Genomic DNA, 16,286 nt, shown 5'->3' on the forward strand with positions numbered 1-16,286 from the left:
GGACCTAGTCAAGTAAGCTTACAAAACCTAACTACGATAATGATTATGCCTCACCAACGTTTGGGAGCGCCCTACAAAGAATATGAAAAGTTTCGCTTTTTTCATTATCTACGTAGTGAAGTGATCTGCCCAATGCCTAAGTACTCCTTCACCCAACGCATGCCCCGGAAACTGGTCCTTTTCTCGACAGATGATAATCGCATGACTATTCCGTGTTGGATGGATCCACGTCAAATGCTTTCGCACAGGAAGCTGATTGAGATCCACGACCATCCGTTGCTGCGCCGCAGAAAGATTTGAGGTTATCGTCGTCGGAGGCTGTTTTCTTGATATCGGTGTCGTCTTCACTTCTGCGACTGTACTAATTGTATCTGGGGTTGTGGAAGTAGACGTGTTATTTGGCGTAGGTTGCTCAAGCATATCCTTGTATGGTCTAGGGTAGCAAAGATCTGTGCTAATTTCTCTTGCGCGGACATCGACGCTCTCTCGAGACTTTTTACGCGAAACCCAGAAGAACGAGTATTGAGTGCGAATGTGATGGGTAGCAGTACGATCACCACTGGAATTATGATAGGGAACAAGGTCATGAGGATCTGAACTGGGAGTTGAAAACGACGACAAAGAGACAGCAAATGAAATCTACCAGATTGAACGGAAAATTCCACTGAATGAATGGACCCATGAAAGGAAGAGGTTTCCAAACTTCAAGATGCTCTAAACAGGAGGAAGATATCTTGTGCTCTCTATCGTCCCTAAGTGTCCAGCTCTTGAGCATCGGAAAGTAATGAGAGTGAAATTCGCTGCCAGGTGATTGGAACCATAAAATCATTGAGGAGGAAAAGCCATGCATTGAGGGTACGTACACTTGAATGTCATCTATGTGGGCCTCAAATGGATCTAGAAGTTCAAAAGCACCTGATACGTATGGTACCATTATATCATGCACACTGAAGATTTCATAAATATTCTGCATAATGACACGCAGCTCCTACGTACGCGTTTACATATACTATGTCGATATTCTGGAATGAGTTCAATGCCTTCCAAAAGACGAGGTCTAACAAAAAGGCGTCAGTTACAGACTATGCTAGGATTGAAGCAGGACCTTTATCCGCCATTACTCAAGCAATGGACGTCCAGTTTCCCCCCAGCGATCAAGACAATACAGCTGCTTCCCTGTGTTTCCCAGCATTCGAGAACCAACACATCGAGAAAGGTAGGAAAACAAGGAGTGCTTGACGTCTGGAATCCCTATATGTGGCGTCGCAAACGTGGTAAAATTCATAGGCTGAACAGTATCGAAGAAGTGTTTGGCATAGATGATACTTCAGGTGAAAAGGAATAGTTGACTCCAACTTCGTCAATTTTGAAGAGCTCACTTACGCCAGAACATAGCGGGCATAAAGACCACCAAGACTATATCCCGTAATGGAAAATTTGGTTACACGATCACCTTCAGAAGATATCTTGCGGATAGCTTCTTGTATCTACCACAGTTGTCCGTTCATAACGTTTCCCGTTAAACATGTGGCCCACATGAATAAATTTATGGATCGAAAGTTGACATTCACCTCTTCTGCCGCTCGTTCAGCCCCCCAGTCGATTCCATCATAGGTTCTACTGCCTTGATTCGTCTCGATCAGAAGAACCTGAACTTGGTTTTGAGATTCAATAGCAAGCTCAGAGTCTGAATTTGGTTGGCAGTGTCGAGCAGAGAAGACACGAATGGCGGGTTCTAGATGTTTCGTTGATCCCCAAAGTCCGTGAAGGAGAACGTGGAGATGGATGTCCATAAGGCCGACAGTGCATGTATTACTTCACGAGTGCATCACCTTGCTTGCTAGGTCCTTTGCCACCCCGTCTTTACCAAGCGCCCGTGCATTTTTTTTCACACACTATATAGGCGCTTTAATCTCACTCTAGCTCGCTCCGATGTATTTCTTCTAATCCTTGTTCATGCACTCATACACTACTTTACCTTTTGTTACCATACAACCTTGGGTTCAACTGTGAGTGTGGGTTGGAATTTATGAGAATGCAAGCAAGGTTTATCGTGCCCCGCAGGGGTTCGCTAGTGTTATAAAGGCCCTTTATAACACGCACGATCTTACGGGAGAAGAGCTGACGTTTTCCTTCGGCTTCGGCATTGTACCGAGTGTAGATAGGTACTCAAATAACATCATGATGAGTTCCCGGCTGATCCCAGTACTTGGTATTCAAGTTGTGAACCTATCGCTCCTAAAAACCATTCTTAGTCAACGTCGAAACGATGGAGGGAGTCCCATAGCTCGCCCTGTAAACTAATTTGAAGACACCAGCATTCTTCATCTTCAAGCTTCAAGGCAGGAAGAGCCTTCGCCATTTAAAAAGCGTAATTACCAGGATCTGAAAAAAGTCCTTACCGAGAACTTCGTGAGGCTGGAATCTCTGCGGAGAATAGAATTTTTAAACTCAGCACCGCTCTTCTAAAAATGTTGTTCCGAAGAAGTTATCGTTTCGATGGATATTAATATCAATCCTTGCGACCAGTTGTCGTGTCGCCAGCTCCCAGGAAGGTGGGTCATCTTCCGCGGCTTATCCTCAAAAACTTGCGAAGATCTTCCTCAGAAATTGGACAGGTTCTCCGCTGCGCAAACATCGTTCGATTCATCGGAATAGACGACAGTTAGCTTCTGACTGTCGTCAAGTTGTTTGGGGAGTATGTGATACCTCGTGCAATATCCAGCAAAAAAGTGATACCTCGTGTAACATCCAGCAAATTGACCTTGGCGTTGGACTATCCATGATCTTCGAAGCACAGAAGAAGTGTGATTTCGAGATCCTCGCAATTTCTACGTCGGTTCCGAAATGTGAAATATCATGTATTGTTCAAGGTGAGTGTACTCATACTCATCCGTTAGAAATGATTCTCATTCCTACTTAAACATGCAGCGACCTTGTTTTTCTAGCCAGACATAAAAGCGTATGAACAGCGGCTATGAGTTCGCTTTGTCTGTGTGCGCATCCTCCGGTCCTTAAGGGCTTCTAGACTAAATTGACATTTACCTGGCAGGACTACCTGACATCGATGATGCAAGAAGTGTGATCTGGTCGGAAGCCGCCCAGTCCCCGAATCTTTCGCTCTTTATTGCCGCTTTTTCGGCGCGCCATTGGACGCTTCCTGATGCGCCTTACAGCGTTTAGGCTTTGTCGGACTTGGAGTGCAAGGAACCCGAGCCATAGATACCCACGTTTTTTGCGACCTTCAAAGATTTTAGTGACGCCTGATGGACGGCTGACGGTGAACATTTGAGAAAAGCTCTAAAGCTGGCACTGGATCCTTTATGAGGCCTGATCCTTCACTGTCCGGACTTTGTGATATCATTTTTTGGAGCAATGAAGAAAGAAGGGCAGGGGAAGGTATGTCAAGTACCAATTCACATCATATAGAGCCGCTTTGAGCTTTGGACTTGTAGTATGCTGAACGTGCGGTATTGCCGACCGTTCCAGTGAATGGGCTCAGGTATTCGGGAGCGTCGATGTTGCTCATTATGTACTATCTATATTGGCGGCGCCGGTATCTAAAGCAAGATTTTCCATCTTGTGGCGTTTAACTTTTGGTGTGGGCCATGACTTTGTTTCTCGATGACCAGTTGCAAAGAATAATGCGCATACATCCGTCAAATTACTTGCGACAAAATTTTTTGGGAGCTTGTACCATATAAGGACACTGAGTTGCTTGAACTGGGTCAGACAATCAAAGGTAAACTTCCGAAAAAGGGAAAGAAGCTTGTCACTTTCTCTGTCAGTATAAATTACGCTTGTCCCCCGTATCGCAACTCATTCTCCAACCACTTCAATCTCCATCTATCCTTCCCACCAAAACTCGAGCTCATCGTCGACACCATCTTCGACGATGTCCACTGACACTGCTCCCTCCACCGTATTCGATGAGGCTCTGTCTCGTTCTCGACAGTCTGGAGCAGGTTCATTAGCTTCCATCTGGGCTCCTCAGCCACAGCCCTTGGATACAACCTGGCCAAAGGCATTGGACTCGTTTTCTCGAGCTGCTGAATCCGAGACGCAATTAGCTACTCGTCCTGAGCTTCAAAATCACTCAGGCCCGATGATCACTCGTGAGGACGTATTTGGTCCTTCACCACCTAAGGATATGCCTTCCGTCGGCGCAATCGGGGATGGCAGGAAGAAGGTAACTCCCGATTTCGAACCCCATACGGTATGCATTTTTCTGTTTGTTTTCACAACTCTTTTTTTCAATACGACTCTTAGCACGTTGAACAACTTCTACGGACTTTGGATCTCAATTCTCCAGACCCTTATCATCTCAATCAAAAGCCTCCGCTCAATCTCAGCTTCGAAACATCTCCTGGCACTCCCGATTTCTCTCCAGTGTCCATCTCTTCTGCTCTCCTTACTCCAACCGACCTTTCTCCAACCAGGCCATGCAGCGACATCAACTTGAAGCAGCAGCTTCAGATGCCGTATGAGATGATGGCTGCCGGGACACGAGGACCTGCGTTTTTTACGCATCCAGCCCTGCTTTTCGAGCCTGGATCACCTACGCGTCTGAGCAACTCTCCGCCTTATTTGTCTTCACAGGCCTCGATCTCTACTGCAAATTCCGGTGGCAATAATTATTCTATCATCTCCAATGCTTCGTCTTCTCCCATCTTTAGAACTTACAATCACGAGCAATCTTCTCCCACTTCTCCCAGCCTTGGCTCGTATCCTTCCTATCCCACTGCTCCACAAGGCAATTTTACCTCGAACCATCAGCTATATGCTGCTCTCTCTGCACAGAATCTTTCACAGACTAATGTTGCTCATCGCGCGGACGTTCATGCTGCGACTGGAGCTCTCCGTAGCTCGATCCATGGCACCATCGGATCTAGTCTTTCGTCAGGAGACTGGCACATTCCGCAACAAGTTCTTCCAGCTCATCAACTTCTTTCGCAGTCTACTTGTAACCAGCCCCAACAATTTCAGCAATTGCCATTGAACGGAGAATGGCTTCGCACGGAGGATGCTTCGTTGCTTGCTCATAACAGTCTAGTTCCTTCTGCGCCTTCGAGCTGCCTAGGTTCTACTACTCCGAACGTATTCGGCTTGGGTCTGACTTTAGACGCTACTCCGAACTACGTTAGCGGTGTTTCGAACGGTGGAAGTGGACTCGAAGATTCTATCCATGCTCCTCCTTCCTTAAGGTCAAGCACCTCCTCAAGTGGCATTTCTAGTCAGCTTCACCAGCAGTCCCATGCACACGTCGACGAACGTCACCATCGACACCAGTCTTCGACCGGAAACGCAGGCCACGTACGCGAGCCTTCTTCCCCCACCCATGGCGCTCATGAGGTAAGCCGGATTTAAGCATCTGTCACAGTTCGAAACTCAACCTTTCATGCCCTCTTTTTTCCCGATCATTTATCGTATTCAAACATCGCTGGGTCATTAGCCTATCAATTTCCTTTCGCTGCTCCATCCTTCTTCTTCTCCTCCGTATCATTCTTTTGTGTCTAGGATCATCAAGTCCTCTGACCAACAGGCGAGTATCTTTCTACAACAAAAACTCAAGGTTGCAGATATTGCCGAACGTTCTAAGATAGTAGATGCGATATGCGCGCGAGGATTCGAAATGATGGCTCATAGGTTCGTTATATGTACCCCAAGCTTCAAAATTTTTTCTTACCAATACGAACTTGGCAGATTCGGCAACTGGGCAGTTCAACGCTGCTTGGAGGCTGCTTTTACACCCGAGGAGAGGAAAAAGATCGCTTCATGCATGAGGTACTTAGGAATAAACGTCATCAAGTTTCATTTGGGCTGACTTGACTCCCATAGAGGTCGCATCGTTGAACTCGCCACTAACTGCTACGGTTGCCATGTTCTTCAGAAAGCACTTGATTGCGAAGAAGACATCAGGCTTCTCATCGTGTCCGAGTTGCTTCTGGGTGACCCGGCACAGACTCTAGTGAACAAGCATGCTAGTCATGTATGGAGCAAGGTTTGGACAGTTTTTTAATCACGATTTCCACTTTGCCGACCTTGATTTCCCAGATCATGGAATTGACTTGGACTCCTCCGGCTCCTCCCATCTTCACGTAGTAAGTCTGCTGAATGCCTATCTTTCACCTGTCGCTTAAGTGAACAATGCTCTTAGTGTCAATAAGTCGCTGAAGGGTAAATGGGCTGCTCTTGCCTGCCATGAGACTGGATCGTTGGTTGTTCAAGTAGGGAATAACTCCAAGATTCAATTTGAAAATTTAGCTGACTTCTCGTCACACAGCATGCTTTTGAAAATCTCGAAGACAGTGCGAAGGATGGCATCATTGATGAATTGCTCAATCAAGGTCTCTCAGTTTTCAGTGAGGTTGCTAAGAATCAATGGGGTAGCTACTGTGTTCAGCACAGTAAGTAAACACATCCACTCGTTCGTTTCGTTACTTAAGATATGTATTCATCAGTCCTGGAGCATGGCTCTGATATGCACCGTCAACTTACTCTGGACCATCTTATCGCCGGATTGTTGGAATATTCGACGAACGAGCAAGGCTACAAATCAATCACGAAGGCTTTGAAGGAGGGTGGCAAGGAGACGCTTGACAGAGTTGTCAAGCGCATGTGCGAGCCCGCTAAGAGGTGAAACCTATTAACTTAATCTAAAACGCGAACTCGATCTCATATATGTTTCTTGGAATACTGTAGCTCTTCTCGCCGCGCAATGGTCGTGGACCTCGCCCTTTCTGTTACCGGAAGTCAGTTGATTGCCAGCGTTTTGCCCTCTGTGCGTGCTTGCTCGTTCATGTCCCAACGTCACTAACATGTATCTGTTTTATAGGCTGATAGGGAGCAACGAGCCCTTCTGTACGATTGCATCAGAGGACACATCGTTACTCTGAGGGGATGTAAGACGGGATCCAAGGTTATCTGGTTATTGTAAATACAATTCCTTTTGTTCCACGGTCTATTCGCTAACATTCGAGACTGTGTTTTACCCTGATAGTGATCGAATGGTGAGCTCTTTTGTCTTCATAATTCCGCACTCCTGGTCTGATTTCCTTTCAAGCGTGCTTACTACGGATATTAAACTTACGCATTCGACCGAAATTTTGCTTTATTCTCGGCATTCTACTCTCGTTATCGTCATCGCAAGCATCGAAATCGCATTCTCTTGACATTATCATCATCCTCACCAGCAATCTTGCACTTAATACATCCATCTCATTCGACTCTCTGCACGAACCAACAATCTTTTCACGACATAACTCATAAATCTCAGGCTGCTGCTCGCCCATACAGTGTACCGACCTCAGCTCCAGGTCAAATCTTATATCAGGAAATTCAGCTTATGCATATCACACGGCAATAATTCAGCATACCATAAAAAGAACATCATACATCCATATCGTATCCTCGTATCAATCAACTACTCCTCGAACAAGCTTTGGTAGGCTCTCAACTGAGGGCTTTCGTTGTTATCACGTCATCACGTCATCGTCGACAATTGGCCTCAAATCATTTTTTCGCTTCGTCACTTGGACAGTTCGCGCCGTATCTTTGCCATTTTACATCCCACGTTTCTCTGGCTTGCATGGATCATCTTGATCCATCTTCGACCACTAAAACCCGATTTCATCTTTTGATATTCAATTCGCGCTCCCATATCTTCATTTGTCGCTGTTCCTTTTGCTCTTGCATTTTTTGATCAAAAAAGTCATTTCTCGCTTGTTATCACATCCTGCACGCATTTTACTGCATTTTATCATTCGCTACGTTTGAAAAAATTTCAATTAAATCATCATCACCGTATATTGTTCGCCTCAAATTCCTTCCTACCTACCTACCGTTCTTTTTCCTTCAGACATGAGTGTGCCACTTTGCACAATTGTTCATAATCGTTGCTACATACGCTACATTGTTTTCGTCCCGCTGTTGATTCAATTTTGTACATACCTACCCCCACTGTCCCTTGAGTTTTGCTAATTGCATAGTTAGTTTTTGTCGACTTTACTGTAGTCTCGACTGTGTAGCATGAATAGAACATGTTTTGTTGTCAGTGAAAACTTTGAAGCCATCCAGCAAAGAAAACGTTGATTATATTTGCAACTGCAATTACCCAGGCCTGATCGAGAATATATATCATACAGACTACCCATAACACAAATCAGATATGCAGAGATGTCCATAGGGTTTCGCGATTGAACCAAAGTACGCGAGCAAGACCTACAGCTATTACTGACGCGAAAAGCGGTTTCGCAACAATCTTCACAATGTCTGTTGCGTACTTTATAGCGTAGATGATGCCTGTTATACTCCTAAAAAAACAGTCAGTAAACAAAGTGTCAGTACATGGTAACACATACTGCAATTTTCCTTCCAATAGTTGATAAACCCCCGCCTTAAATTCCTCTCTAGGGACCTTGAACACAGGTCCATCATCGGGCAGGACATACGCACATCCGCTCGTCGCCGGGTCAGGATGAGATGCAGCGTAAATGATTGCCCCTGCAATGCGAGGCACCGGAGTGAGAGGACAGCCAGCCAAGAACACCTTCAAGGGTGTCGGGAGTATGCCGGTATCTGTCAGGAGAGTAAAATGGATTTCCACAAATCATAAATGTTGTATTTAGCACGATGGACCGAAACAATCATAGAATACCCACCCGCGAAGAAAGGATTGATACAAGCAATACGGATGCCACGTAGTGTCAAGATCGGATCCAAAGACCGCATAAGTCCTAGAACGGCGTGTTTCGAGGCACTGTAAGTTGGCGCCAGAGGAAACGCTTGCCACGACGCTGTTTGAAAAGGAATAAGGAAGAAGTGAGCAGCGTTAGGGGATAGAATATGTGGGCTTACCCATGGAACCTATAAGAACTATTGCCTTCAACGGTTGAGTATTAGGTTTCCGATTGACAACGAGGTAATGTTGGGCAAGATGAACAGCTGAATCACAATAAGATCAGTATCACATTAGAGACGAGATGCAATGCCTGACAGTACAGAACACCAGTCAAATTGACGTGAACCGTAGGGAGATTGATCTTCTGAGGTCTCCCCGTTTTGTCAAGTTTGACTTCCAAAAAGCTTTCCGGCTCTCCGATACCAGCGTTAGGGATCTTGAAATAAATGAACGATATTATACTTCCGAGCAACATAACATGGTCGAAAGAAAAGCGCACCACTACGTCTACCGAGCCATACTTCTGGATAGCCAGCTCAAAAAGCTCCACTTGATCATCCCACATAGTAACGTTGCATTTTCGAGCAGTTGCTTGCCTGAACACAAATGAGATTAGTGCATCTTATTCACGGTATTACATGCGTACCCTCCGGACGCTACGATGTCGGAGACTGTCTGTTCAGCACCAACGACATCTAGGTCACCGATGACGATCTTTGCGCTGCACAAGTGTTAAGGAAGCTTTATATTTATATGAACAACGATCATACCCAAACGAGGCAAAGCGAATAGCCGCCTCCTTCCCAATACCACTGGCAGCACCTTTGAGAAATTGGATTGAACAATACATCAGACAAGCAAATTCCAAGCAGACGCACCAGTAATGATTACAACTTTATCTTTCAAGCGTTCACCATGTTCAAAGAGTTGGTCGTCCAATATCGGCACGAATCCTGCAGGAGCTACGTCGCTTGTGATAGACGATGCAGTTGTAGACATGTCTAAAATATGCAGCAACTGCTTGCAGTATCTGCGACGGGGGAAAGTGGTGACAGAGCCGCTTTTAAGGAGAATCCTTAAACCTTTATCGCTGCAAAGAAGGACGACATGTACAATATATGATCATGAATATTTGTCAACAAATGATCCGAAGAAATATTCGAAATACAAAATCCCGGTTCGGAGTGTGTTGAACCTATGGGGGTACCTCCTCCTCCTATACTTAGGTGCTCCAGATAGTACTCGTCGCGGTTCAGGATTTCATCGTTTTTGCAAAGTATTATCGTATATTATATTCGCTAACGCAACTATGTAGCCTCCAAAATCAATCATCATTGCAATCTTGCCGAGGAATTCAGCCATCGCCATCGACCGGCGGTGGTTGCAATTCAGCGGAGCAAGGCCCGGCGGTTCCCAAGCCTAAGCAGAAGACACAAGGGTATACAACAAATTATCTCATTTTCCTGCAACTTTCCTCGTCAAACTCCTCAACCTCTCCGCGTTTTTCTTCCTCCTTTCAACATCATTATCCACACTCGCATTCATCTTCGCCAATCCCGCATTATTCTTCGGCGCAACCGTATATGTTCCAAGTGAACTCTGCGGTATGCTCACTGCATTCTTTCTTATCTTATTCTTGTCCTCTTCCCTCGCCCTCGCTAGGATCGCGTTCAACTTCTCCGGTCTGTACTGCGATTGCGATTGCGACAGGGACTGCGATCCGGGAGCACCATCGTCCACGTCCATATTATTCATCGTCGGTACCACCCTATCACGATACGACGCGCTGCGTTTGATGATTGGTCGACTCCAAATACTCACCAACTCGTTCGCCACGCGTTTGACGTCAGGCTGCACTCGCTGGCATTTTGTGTAAAAGAGAACAAGAGGACCAAGCCCAGATTCTTTGATTACGGAGGAGTCGATAAATTCCATCTTGCGAAGGGTGACGAAGAGTTCACGTTGGATGTTGAGAGCAGGGAGTGATCGATCGGGGAGAGGTTCGAGCCAACGTTTGACGGCGTCGAGGAGATTATTGTCGATAATTGATTGTGCTAGGGATGCTCTATAAAGATATTTAGTTGGACGTGAATTCCGATTGAAAGACAAACCCAGAAAACGTACTTTCTCAAAGTCTCCATAGCCTCAGCCAAAAACCTCAACTTGGCAGTAGCCGGCAACTTTTCCTGGTTCGCTTTCATATCTTCCTCAGCAGCATTATTCATTGTCTCTCTTAACCTCGCTACCTCATCATCCGCAAACGAATCCAATACTTCATCGTTATTCTTGCGCTTCTTCGGTCTTGAGGATTTTTTCGTTTTGAGAATTGCCTCAATCTGCCTGTCAAGTCGAATCTTGTTGGCTGTATGTGATCGGGAAGCGCTGATTAGCACACCTCGAAACAGGAGAAATAACTTATTGAAGCCACTGACCTTGCTCAGGCGGAAGCTGACTCAAATCTACATCCTCATACGCACTCTTCTTCTTCGTCTTCTTGACCGTACTCGTTCTCTTTCGTTTCTTTGTCTTACCCTCCTCGCTTTCATCACGCTGCTTTGATTTTCCAGTCTTCTTCGTCTTGCGGCTAGAAGTAGAAGGTTGTTTTTCCTGGTATTCATCTTCCGAGTCAGCCCCGGAACCACCGTCATTGTCATCGTAGGCTGTTGTGTCTAATTGTCGGCCTTGGACTAATAATGTAATCAAAGAGATTTAGTAGTTAGTGTCACCATGTTCTATCTTCTATTTATGTGAGCTGGTAAACTAACCCTCATCGTCGTCTGAAGAAAGCTCAGAGTCGGAGCCTCCGAAGATATCACGAGCAAGCTTGTCCGTCTAGCAAGGATCCAGAAATAAGACACAGAAATGGTTGAGGGAGTGGGGTCAATCGACTTACAGACATGGTTAGTGAACGAAGAGAAAGAGGATGGCAGTAGGTGGTGGTGGTTGTGTGAATAACGTCTTTCGGCCCGGTTCATACAAACAAGTCAATTATTATTATTAGGTTTCTGAATTTGGTCTCGCACAGGTCTCGCAACACGAGAGCGAAGAAAATTTGGTTTTTCATGGAAAATGGTCTTACTGACTTGCGAGGATCTCTTTTTGTGGAAATGAGCTAAGGACACGGCTAGTGTTCGAGTGAGAAGGAAACGAAGAGTCGATTATCTGCCGTCAGAACTCATGCAGGAGGTGGTATATTTATGTGAATTGCACCGCACGAGATCATCGAACGGTATGGTAAAGAACGTATGTATGCTATATAGTTAACGAAGAAAACACTGGGGGTAAAGTATGAACAAAATAAGTACTTAGTATAAGCGCGAAAGTGTGCGGATTTACTACCTCCGACGCGTATTTACCAACAGACATCCTATGCCACCGATAAAGAAGTCACACTACCACTACACTATCGCTTCACGGCTGCGAGCAAAAACCAGCGATGATGCAGTCCCTCCACGCAGTATACAACAATACGACAAAGTTGTTGCCTTCAGGGCTACCAGCGGTGTATGGCGTAGTGTCGTACCAATTAAGAGGGTTAACTAAGAGAGCAAAAGGGCAGTTTAAGAACAAATAAGAAATCAGGAGATAATGTGCGTACCCGCAGGCGTTACGGTTCCATTGCTCGTAACGTGAGGATTACCGGCTGAATCATTTCCACCGAGAGTGGTTCGAATACCTTCCGCCCATTGGATGTATGTGGAGCCAAAAGTCTGTGGCTGCAACGCCGCCATCCTACAAAGAATGTTGAAATATTTTGTGTTCAGAATTGCCAATCAAACTGACCTATATGCAACAGATGCAATAAGAGAAGAGCTAGAAATATCTCCAAATCCTAACCCATCACTAGAGGTATCGTTGAGGTAGTTCCTCAACAAACCATCAATCATAGGCGCGCCCATAGCACCGTCAACGATCTCTTGAATCCACGAAGTAAGATTCCTAACAGCATTGTCTTTCCAACCGTAGGTAGTCGACGAGGGCGCATTTATCACAGTGGCTAGAACACGAGTCATGCCTGCGCTAGCCCAGCCGTTGCCAGTGCCCCAAAGACCAAAGTCAGCACTCTGAGGACCAACAATGTGTTCCCAAAGACCGTCATAGGACACAGAAGAGGTAAGGTTGGACTTGAGTGCTTGGCGGTAAAGTCCGCATTGGTCAACGGCTAAGCGCAAGAGCGAGGTGTTATAAGTGTCTGCAGCGTAGTATGCAAGGAAAGGGGGAGCCATATACATCCAATCTGCCCAAAGCTCGGGGACGTCTGTGCGCTGAGAAATAGCACCGTTATACCATCTAGGAGCCTGACCCGCGATGTATGCAAATTCTTCATTTGCTCCTTGTGCAAACGACGCATTTGTCTTGCCCAACATAACTGCGCCGACACCCAAACTCGCGGGGTCACCTACCGCACCGTCTCCATCCGAGAGACCGTTCGCACCAGATCCTAAGACGATATTCTGCGCTGCATAGGAGAGCGAAGGTACACCATCTGGTACAAGAAATGGCACAGGAAATGGTGCTGATCCGAAAACAGAGTAGGAAGAGTTGTATAACTCAAGTAAAGCCTCAGTAGCAGTACCGTATTCCCATGAATGCGATGGAAGCGCCTTGGCTATCGTTGCGACTGCTTCAATGTCAAAACCCGGATCGTATGAGAACGGGTCAGCATTTGTAGGGTGGCCCCAGCTCGAGTTAGCTTGTGTTGTAAATAGGGAGAGTAAAAGAGTGACGAGAGCAGCAGAAAGCATAGTAGTGAATGAGGAGATGAGTTAAAAATGAGAGGAAAGTATGAATCTCTTTTCAAAGCATCATGACAGCTTTATGTATGCATGCCCTGCAATGGGCTTGACTTGGACGCTCTTGGACGATATTCCATTGACATACAGGAAGATAGAAAAGAAGAGATCTGGAAGAGATTTACATTGTGGAGCTTTCTATTAAGTAAGATCCTCCATCAAACCCTTCCCATGACACGCTTCCCTGCACTTGCTAGGCGCGAGTCAGGCTCTGTCAGGCTCTAAGTTGTGTATATGTACTCAAGTTGTTTGGGAATCGGACCTCGCCAGTATAATTCCTATCCTATCCTCGGGTGTATCACTATGTACTTCATAATACTGCATATCGAGAGGAATTGTGGTAAGTATCATAAATTTTTATATAGAGAACTTACTTTTACGCAGTGTAGTGGTATATTCTCTGACTCTGAGTAGCTCTGAGTAAGGGTTCACTGGCACCATTCAAACAGGTTCTAACCCGTTTCAAACGTTGATGCATCATGTCGCGCGACAGAGAAAAAAACTGTTTTTGTTACCGCTTACGCCCTCCGCGAAAAATTATCCTTTTAGCCTACGGATTCTCCCTCCGGAATCCCTTCGCTTGTATATTCATTGTCAAGCCCAGACGAACTCGAGTTTCTCAAGCTCAGGCTTCCCCTTTCATGGATAGTTAGTTCATATGGGAGAGGGTCGATTAATACTCAAGCAAATCTCGTCGGAGAGTAAGACGAGCTTTGACACAAGAAAGGTTTTTTATTTTTCCAGAATACCGAGCAGAAAAGGGTACAGCGGCGGGTTTTTGTCGCAGTAAAGGACGTCTTACGTCCGAATCAGCACAAGCCATCGCACCCAGTCGCACCCCTGCTTCGACAACTTTGAGTCGAAACTGCATATAGATATACTCACTCGAAGCATTTTTGCCAATCTCCGTTACCACCATTAGTTGCATACGACTGACTTTCCACGAACTCGGAAACCCTGCAAATACCTTCCTTTGACACTCCAGCGCAAAAATCCAGTGACTGCACGGCGTCATTGACCAATATCCGTATATAGTCTCCATCCTCATCCGGTCTCGACGACCCGATACCGCACTGTATTTTCTCTACAACCATTCGCGCTGAGAAGGGGACCAACTGGCTTGTTATCCATGTCCTATTCGTAGAATCGACGTTCGAATTGGTTGGATCTAGCGCCCTTGGCTGCTTGAACAACCCCATTGCAGTATATATCGCAATGAGCTGGTTGTCATGTGAGAAATCTGCGTATATTGTGCGATCCAAGGGAAATGTGACCGGAGATCGATCCAAGGTAGAATTAGTCTGAGTGGTGTCGTTGACAGGACTTGAAGTGAGACGCGCGATAAGTTCGTTGATATAACCTATACCCTCGACAGGACCTAATGGTTGACCGTACCTTCAAAATAGTCAACCACATGTTTATATATGCATCCGGCATGAAATGCCAGGACACTCACCCAGTACCATAATATTTGTCCAAATCCATCTCATACTCGAACGCCTTCCACTCGTCTTCATCGAACAATCCACACCAATCACTGATCGATTCTGTCGCCACGCTTTCGAATGCGCACAAGGTCATTAGGTTGAAAACATCGTTTGAGGAAAGGTTCGCTCCTGGAGCAGCGTTGTTCAGTCGTTGAACGATCGATGGAGTATATATTGCAATCCAAGTATCAGTCTGATTATCAGAGGAACTTATGGCGCCGCAAGAATTATGGAGAGTATCATTAGCCTATCTGATCATTGAGTGAACAGAAATATAAGTGAATATGACCTAGTTTGGGTCGACTTACATTTTCGTCGAGGATGACGGATAACACGGGATTGAATCTCAAACTGCTTGCTGCAGAGAAACCTGAAGACGAGTTTGAGTAACAATCAAAGATCGCATGAACTAGGGTGTTCCCTACCATACGTCCAGTTCAACGCTGACTTTACCACCCTGTCCGAACTAGAAGCTCTGACGAAAGGTAAATTGCCCACACTAACTAGTTCCTTGTAACGGTTATAGGTTTCCGCGCCTGCAGCCAAAGACCTAGATACTCTAATTAGAAGAACGAGCTTTAGTAACAACTAGTACTCACTGAGCGGCACCGAACAGTACCAAATCGTTCGTTCCAAGGTCCAAAGTAAAGTTCCGAATGAAGTTCAGACTTGAATCCGTATAAGCTGATGCGTTTTGAAGTTTGTTCACCGCTATAGCGATAGCTGCGCCTGGGCCAGCAGTAGGATATCGAGCACCGTGACGTTGAAGCTAAGAGTACCAGGGGAAGGTCTCAACAGGAACATCATGAACGTGATTTGGGACATCCTTACAATGTTAATCTAGATAGCAAAATGTCAAGGCTATCAGAAAGCAGAAACACTATAACACACCTGAGTAATTTTGCATCCTTCAGGTGGTGCAACATATTTAGCTACCGGATAATAAGGTGAATACGCGCCCCAATTTTGTTGTAAAACATAGGGTCGCGTCAATCTTTCTTGCAGACTGAACTGATTATGAGCAGATGTTCTTGAGACTGCTAGTAAGGCATAAACGACGGGTAGCAAGAAGATTCTAAGCATCGGGGGTAACATGGCTGGTTTGCAGAGGATGGGATATCAGACTTGACCGCTGAATAACGCGCAGAGAACCAACGAGGAACCCTGATTACGCTGGGAAACACGTTGCTCTACATCATATCGAGGTTAAAACGAATTTGCAAAGAATTCAGTGCGTCATTCCGAAAACTAAATGGTGGTTGGTGGTGGCAGTGGTCAACGTTCATCGAGACGCACGTGCTTCGCCGATAATTCGTCAATGTACAG

The 16,286-nt window shown here is 45.7% G+C and overlaps 6 protein-coding genes across 6 annotated transcripts; 1 reads left to right on the plus strand and 5 right to left on the minus strand.

Annotated features, from left to right (window-relative positions):
- Positions 1 to 108: 108 nt before the first annotated feature.
- Positions 109 to 1,793, minus strand: C8R40DRAFT_1072360 (putative serine esterase-domain-containing protein; the record flags this gene model as incomplete). The annotated part of the gene is made up of 6 exons (XM_046226452.1): positions 109 to 598; positions 864 to 947; positions 997 to 1,057; positions 1,135 to 1,325; positions 1,384 to 1,487; positions 1,572 to 1,793. 6 exons carry the CDS (start codon positions 1,791 to 1,793, stop codon positions 109 to 111), a joined length of 1,152 nt encoding a protein of 383 aa, XP_046082702.1.
- Positions 1,794 to 3,620: 1,827 nt separating this feature from the next.
- On the plus strand, positions 3,621 to 7,461 carry C8R40DRAFT_546167 (armadillo-type protein). Its single transcript, XM_046235409.1, has 14 exons — positions 3,621 to 4,216; positions 4,270 to 5,352; positions 5,453 to 5,542; positions 5,600 to 5,646; positions 5,704 to 5,784; positions 5,839 to 6,001; positions 6,055 to 6,101; positions 6,158 to 6,227; positions 6,284 to 6,407; positions 6,462 to 6,636; positions 6,703 to 6,781; positions 6,836 to 6,933; positions 7,001 to 7,010; positions 7,064 to 7,461. Exons 1-14 carry the CDS (start codon positions 3,896 to 3,898, stop codon positions 7,082 to 7,084), a joined length of 2,409 nt encoding a protein of 802 aa, XP_046082703.1. The 5' UTR covers positions 3,621 to 3,895; the 3' UTR covers positions 7,085 to 7,461.
- Positions 7,462 to 8,057: 596 nt separating this feature from the next.
- C8R40DRAFT_1121274 (uncharacterized protein) lies at positions 8,058 to 9,801 on the minus strand. Its single transcript, XM_046228798.1, has 9 exons — positions 9,559 to 9,801; positions 9,451 to 9,502; positions 9,327 to 9,401; positions 9,180 to 9,276; positions 8,996 to 9,116; positions 8,857 to 8,943; positions 8,661 to 8,795; positions 8,361 to 8,577; positions 8,058 to 8,312 (listed from the first exon to the last, which is right to left on the minus strand). The coding sequence occupies exons 1-9, from the start codon at positions 9,677 to 9,679 to the stop codon at positions 8,162 to 8,164; spliced, it is 1,056 nt and encodes a 351-aa protein (XP_046082704.1). The 5' UTR covers positions 9,680 to 9,801; the 3' UTR covers positions 8,058 to 8,161.
- A 50-nt stretch (positions 9,802 to 9,851) lies between these two features.
- Positions 9,852 to 11,643, minus strand: C8R40DRAFT_546049 (uncharacterized protein). The gene is made up of 5 exons (XM_046235408.1): positions 11,574 to 11,643; positions 11,446 to 11,512; positions 11,113 to 11,367; positions 10,805 to 11,042; positions 9,852 to 10,745 (listed from the first exon to the last, which is right to left on the minus strand). The coding sequence occupies exons 1-5, from the start codon at positions 11,577 to 11,579 to the stop codon at positions 10,136 to 10,138; spliced, it is 1,176 nt and encodes a 391-aa protein (XP_046082705.1). The 5' UTR covers positions 11,580 to 11,643; the 3' UTR covers positions 9,852 to 10,135.
- A 448-nt stretch (positions 11,644 to 12,091) lies between these two features.
- Positions 12,092 to 13,425, minus strand: C8R40DRAFT_1054219 (uncharacterized protein; the record flags this gene model as incomplete). Its single annotated transcript, XM_046224916.1, has 3 exons — positions 12,092 to 12,219; positions 12,279 to 12,412; positions 12,464 to 13,425. The coding sequence occupies 3 exons, from the start codon at positions 13,423 to 13,425 to the stop codon at positions 12,092 to 12,094; spliced, it is 1,224 nt and encodes a 407-aa protein (XP_046082706.1).
- An 813-nt stretch (positions 13,426 to 14,238) lies between these two features.
- On the minus strand, positions 14,239 to 16,247 carry C8R40DRAFT_546369 (phosphoglycerate mutase-like protein). Its single transcript, XM_046235410.1, has 7 exons — positions 15,852 to 16,247; positions 15,792 to 15,800; positions 15,560 to 15,729; positions 15,386 to 15,510; positions 15,269 to 15,330; positions 14,930 to 15,207; positions 14,239 to 14,868 (listed from the first exon to the last, which is right to left on the minus strand). Exons 1-7 carry the CDS (start codon positions 16,053 to 16,055, stop codon positions 14,355 to 14,357), a joined length of 1,362 nt encoding a protein of 453 aa, XP_046082707.1. The 5' UTR covers positions 16,056 to 16,247; the 3' UTR covers positions 14,239 to 14,354.
- Positions 16,248 to 16,286: the final 39 nt, after the last annotated feature.

This window comes from Lentinula edodes (genome assembly GCF_021015755.1).
Source record: "Lentinula edodes strain Le(Bin) 0899 ss11 chromosome Unknown C8R40scaffold_36, whole genome shotgun sequence".
NCBI lineage: Eukaryota > Fungi > Basidiomycota > Agaricomycetes > Agaricales > Omphalotaceae > Lentinula > Lentinula edodes.

What these genes read in the sequence shown, in the direction of transcription:
- C8R40DRAFT_546167 (XM_046235409.1), top strand. Translation starts at nt 3,896, where the DNA reads ATGTCCACTGACACTGCTCCCTCCACCGTATTCGATGAGGCTCTGTCT. An exon ending in TTCGAAATGATGGCTCATAG is followed by an intron (nt 5,647 to 5,703) that starts GTTCGTTATATG and finishes CGAACTTGGCAG; the next exon opens with ATTCGGCAACTGGGCAGTTC. An exon ending in CTAGTCATGTATGGAGCAAG is followed by an intron (nt 6,002 to 6,054) that starts GTTTGGACAGTT and finishes TTGATTTCCCAG; the next exon opens with ATCATGGAATTGACTTGGAC.
- C8R40DRAFT_1121274 (XM_046228798.1), bottom strand. Translation starts at nt 9,679, where the DNA reads ATGTCTACAACTGCATCGTCTATCACAAGCGACGTAGCTCCTGCAGGA. An exon ending in TTTGACTGGTGTTCTGTACT is followed by an intron (nt 8,944 to 8,995) that starts GTCAGGCATTGC and finishes ATTGTGATTCAG; the next exon opens with CTGTTCATCTTGCCCAACAT. An exon ending in CTATTGGAAGGAAAATTGCA is followed by an intron (nt 8,313 to 8,360) that starts GTATGTGTTACC and finishes CTGTTTTTTTAG; the next exon opens with GAGTATAACAGGCATCATCT.
- C8R40DRAFT_546049 (XM_046235408.1), bottom strand. An exon ending in TCAGCTTCCGCCTGAGCAAG is followed by an intron (nt 11,043 to 11,112) that starts GTCAGTGGCTTC and finishes GATCACATACAG; the next exon opens with CCAACAAGATTCGACTTGAC. An exon ending in GCTATGGAGACTTTGAGAAA is followed by an intron (nt 10,746 to 10,804) that starts GTACGTTTTCTG and finishes ATATCTTTATAG; the next exon opens with AGCATCCCTAGCACAATCAA.
- C8R40DRAFT_546369 (XM_046235410.1), bottom strand. Translation starts at nt 16,055, where the DNA reads ATGTTACCCCCGATGCTTAGAATCTTCTTGCTACCCGTCGTTTATGCC. An exon ending in CCGTCATCCTCGACGAAAAT is followed by an intron (nt 15,208 to 15,268) that starts GTAAGTCGACCC and finishes ATGATCAGATAG; the next exon opens with GCTAATGATACTCTCCATAA. An exon ending in GACAAATATTATGGTACTGG is followed by an intron (nt 14,869 to 14,929) that starts GTGAGTGTCCTG and finishes ACTATTTTGAAG; the next exon opens with GTACGGTCAACCATTAGGTC.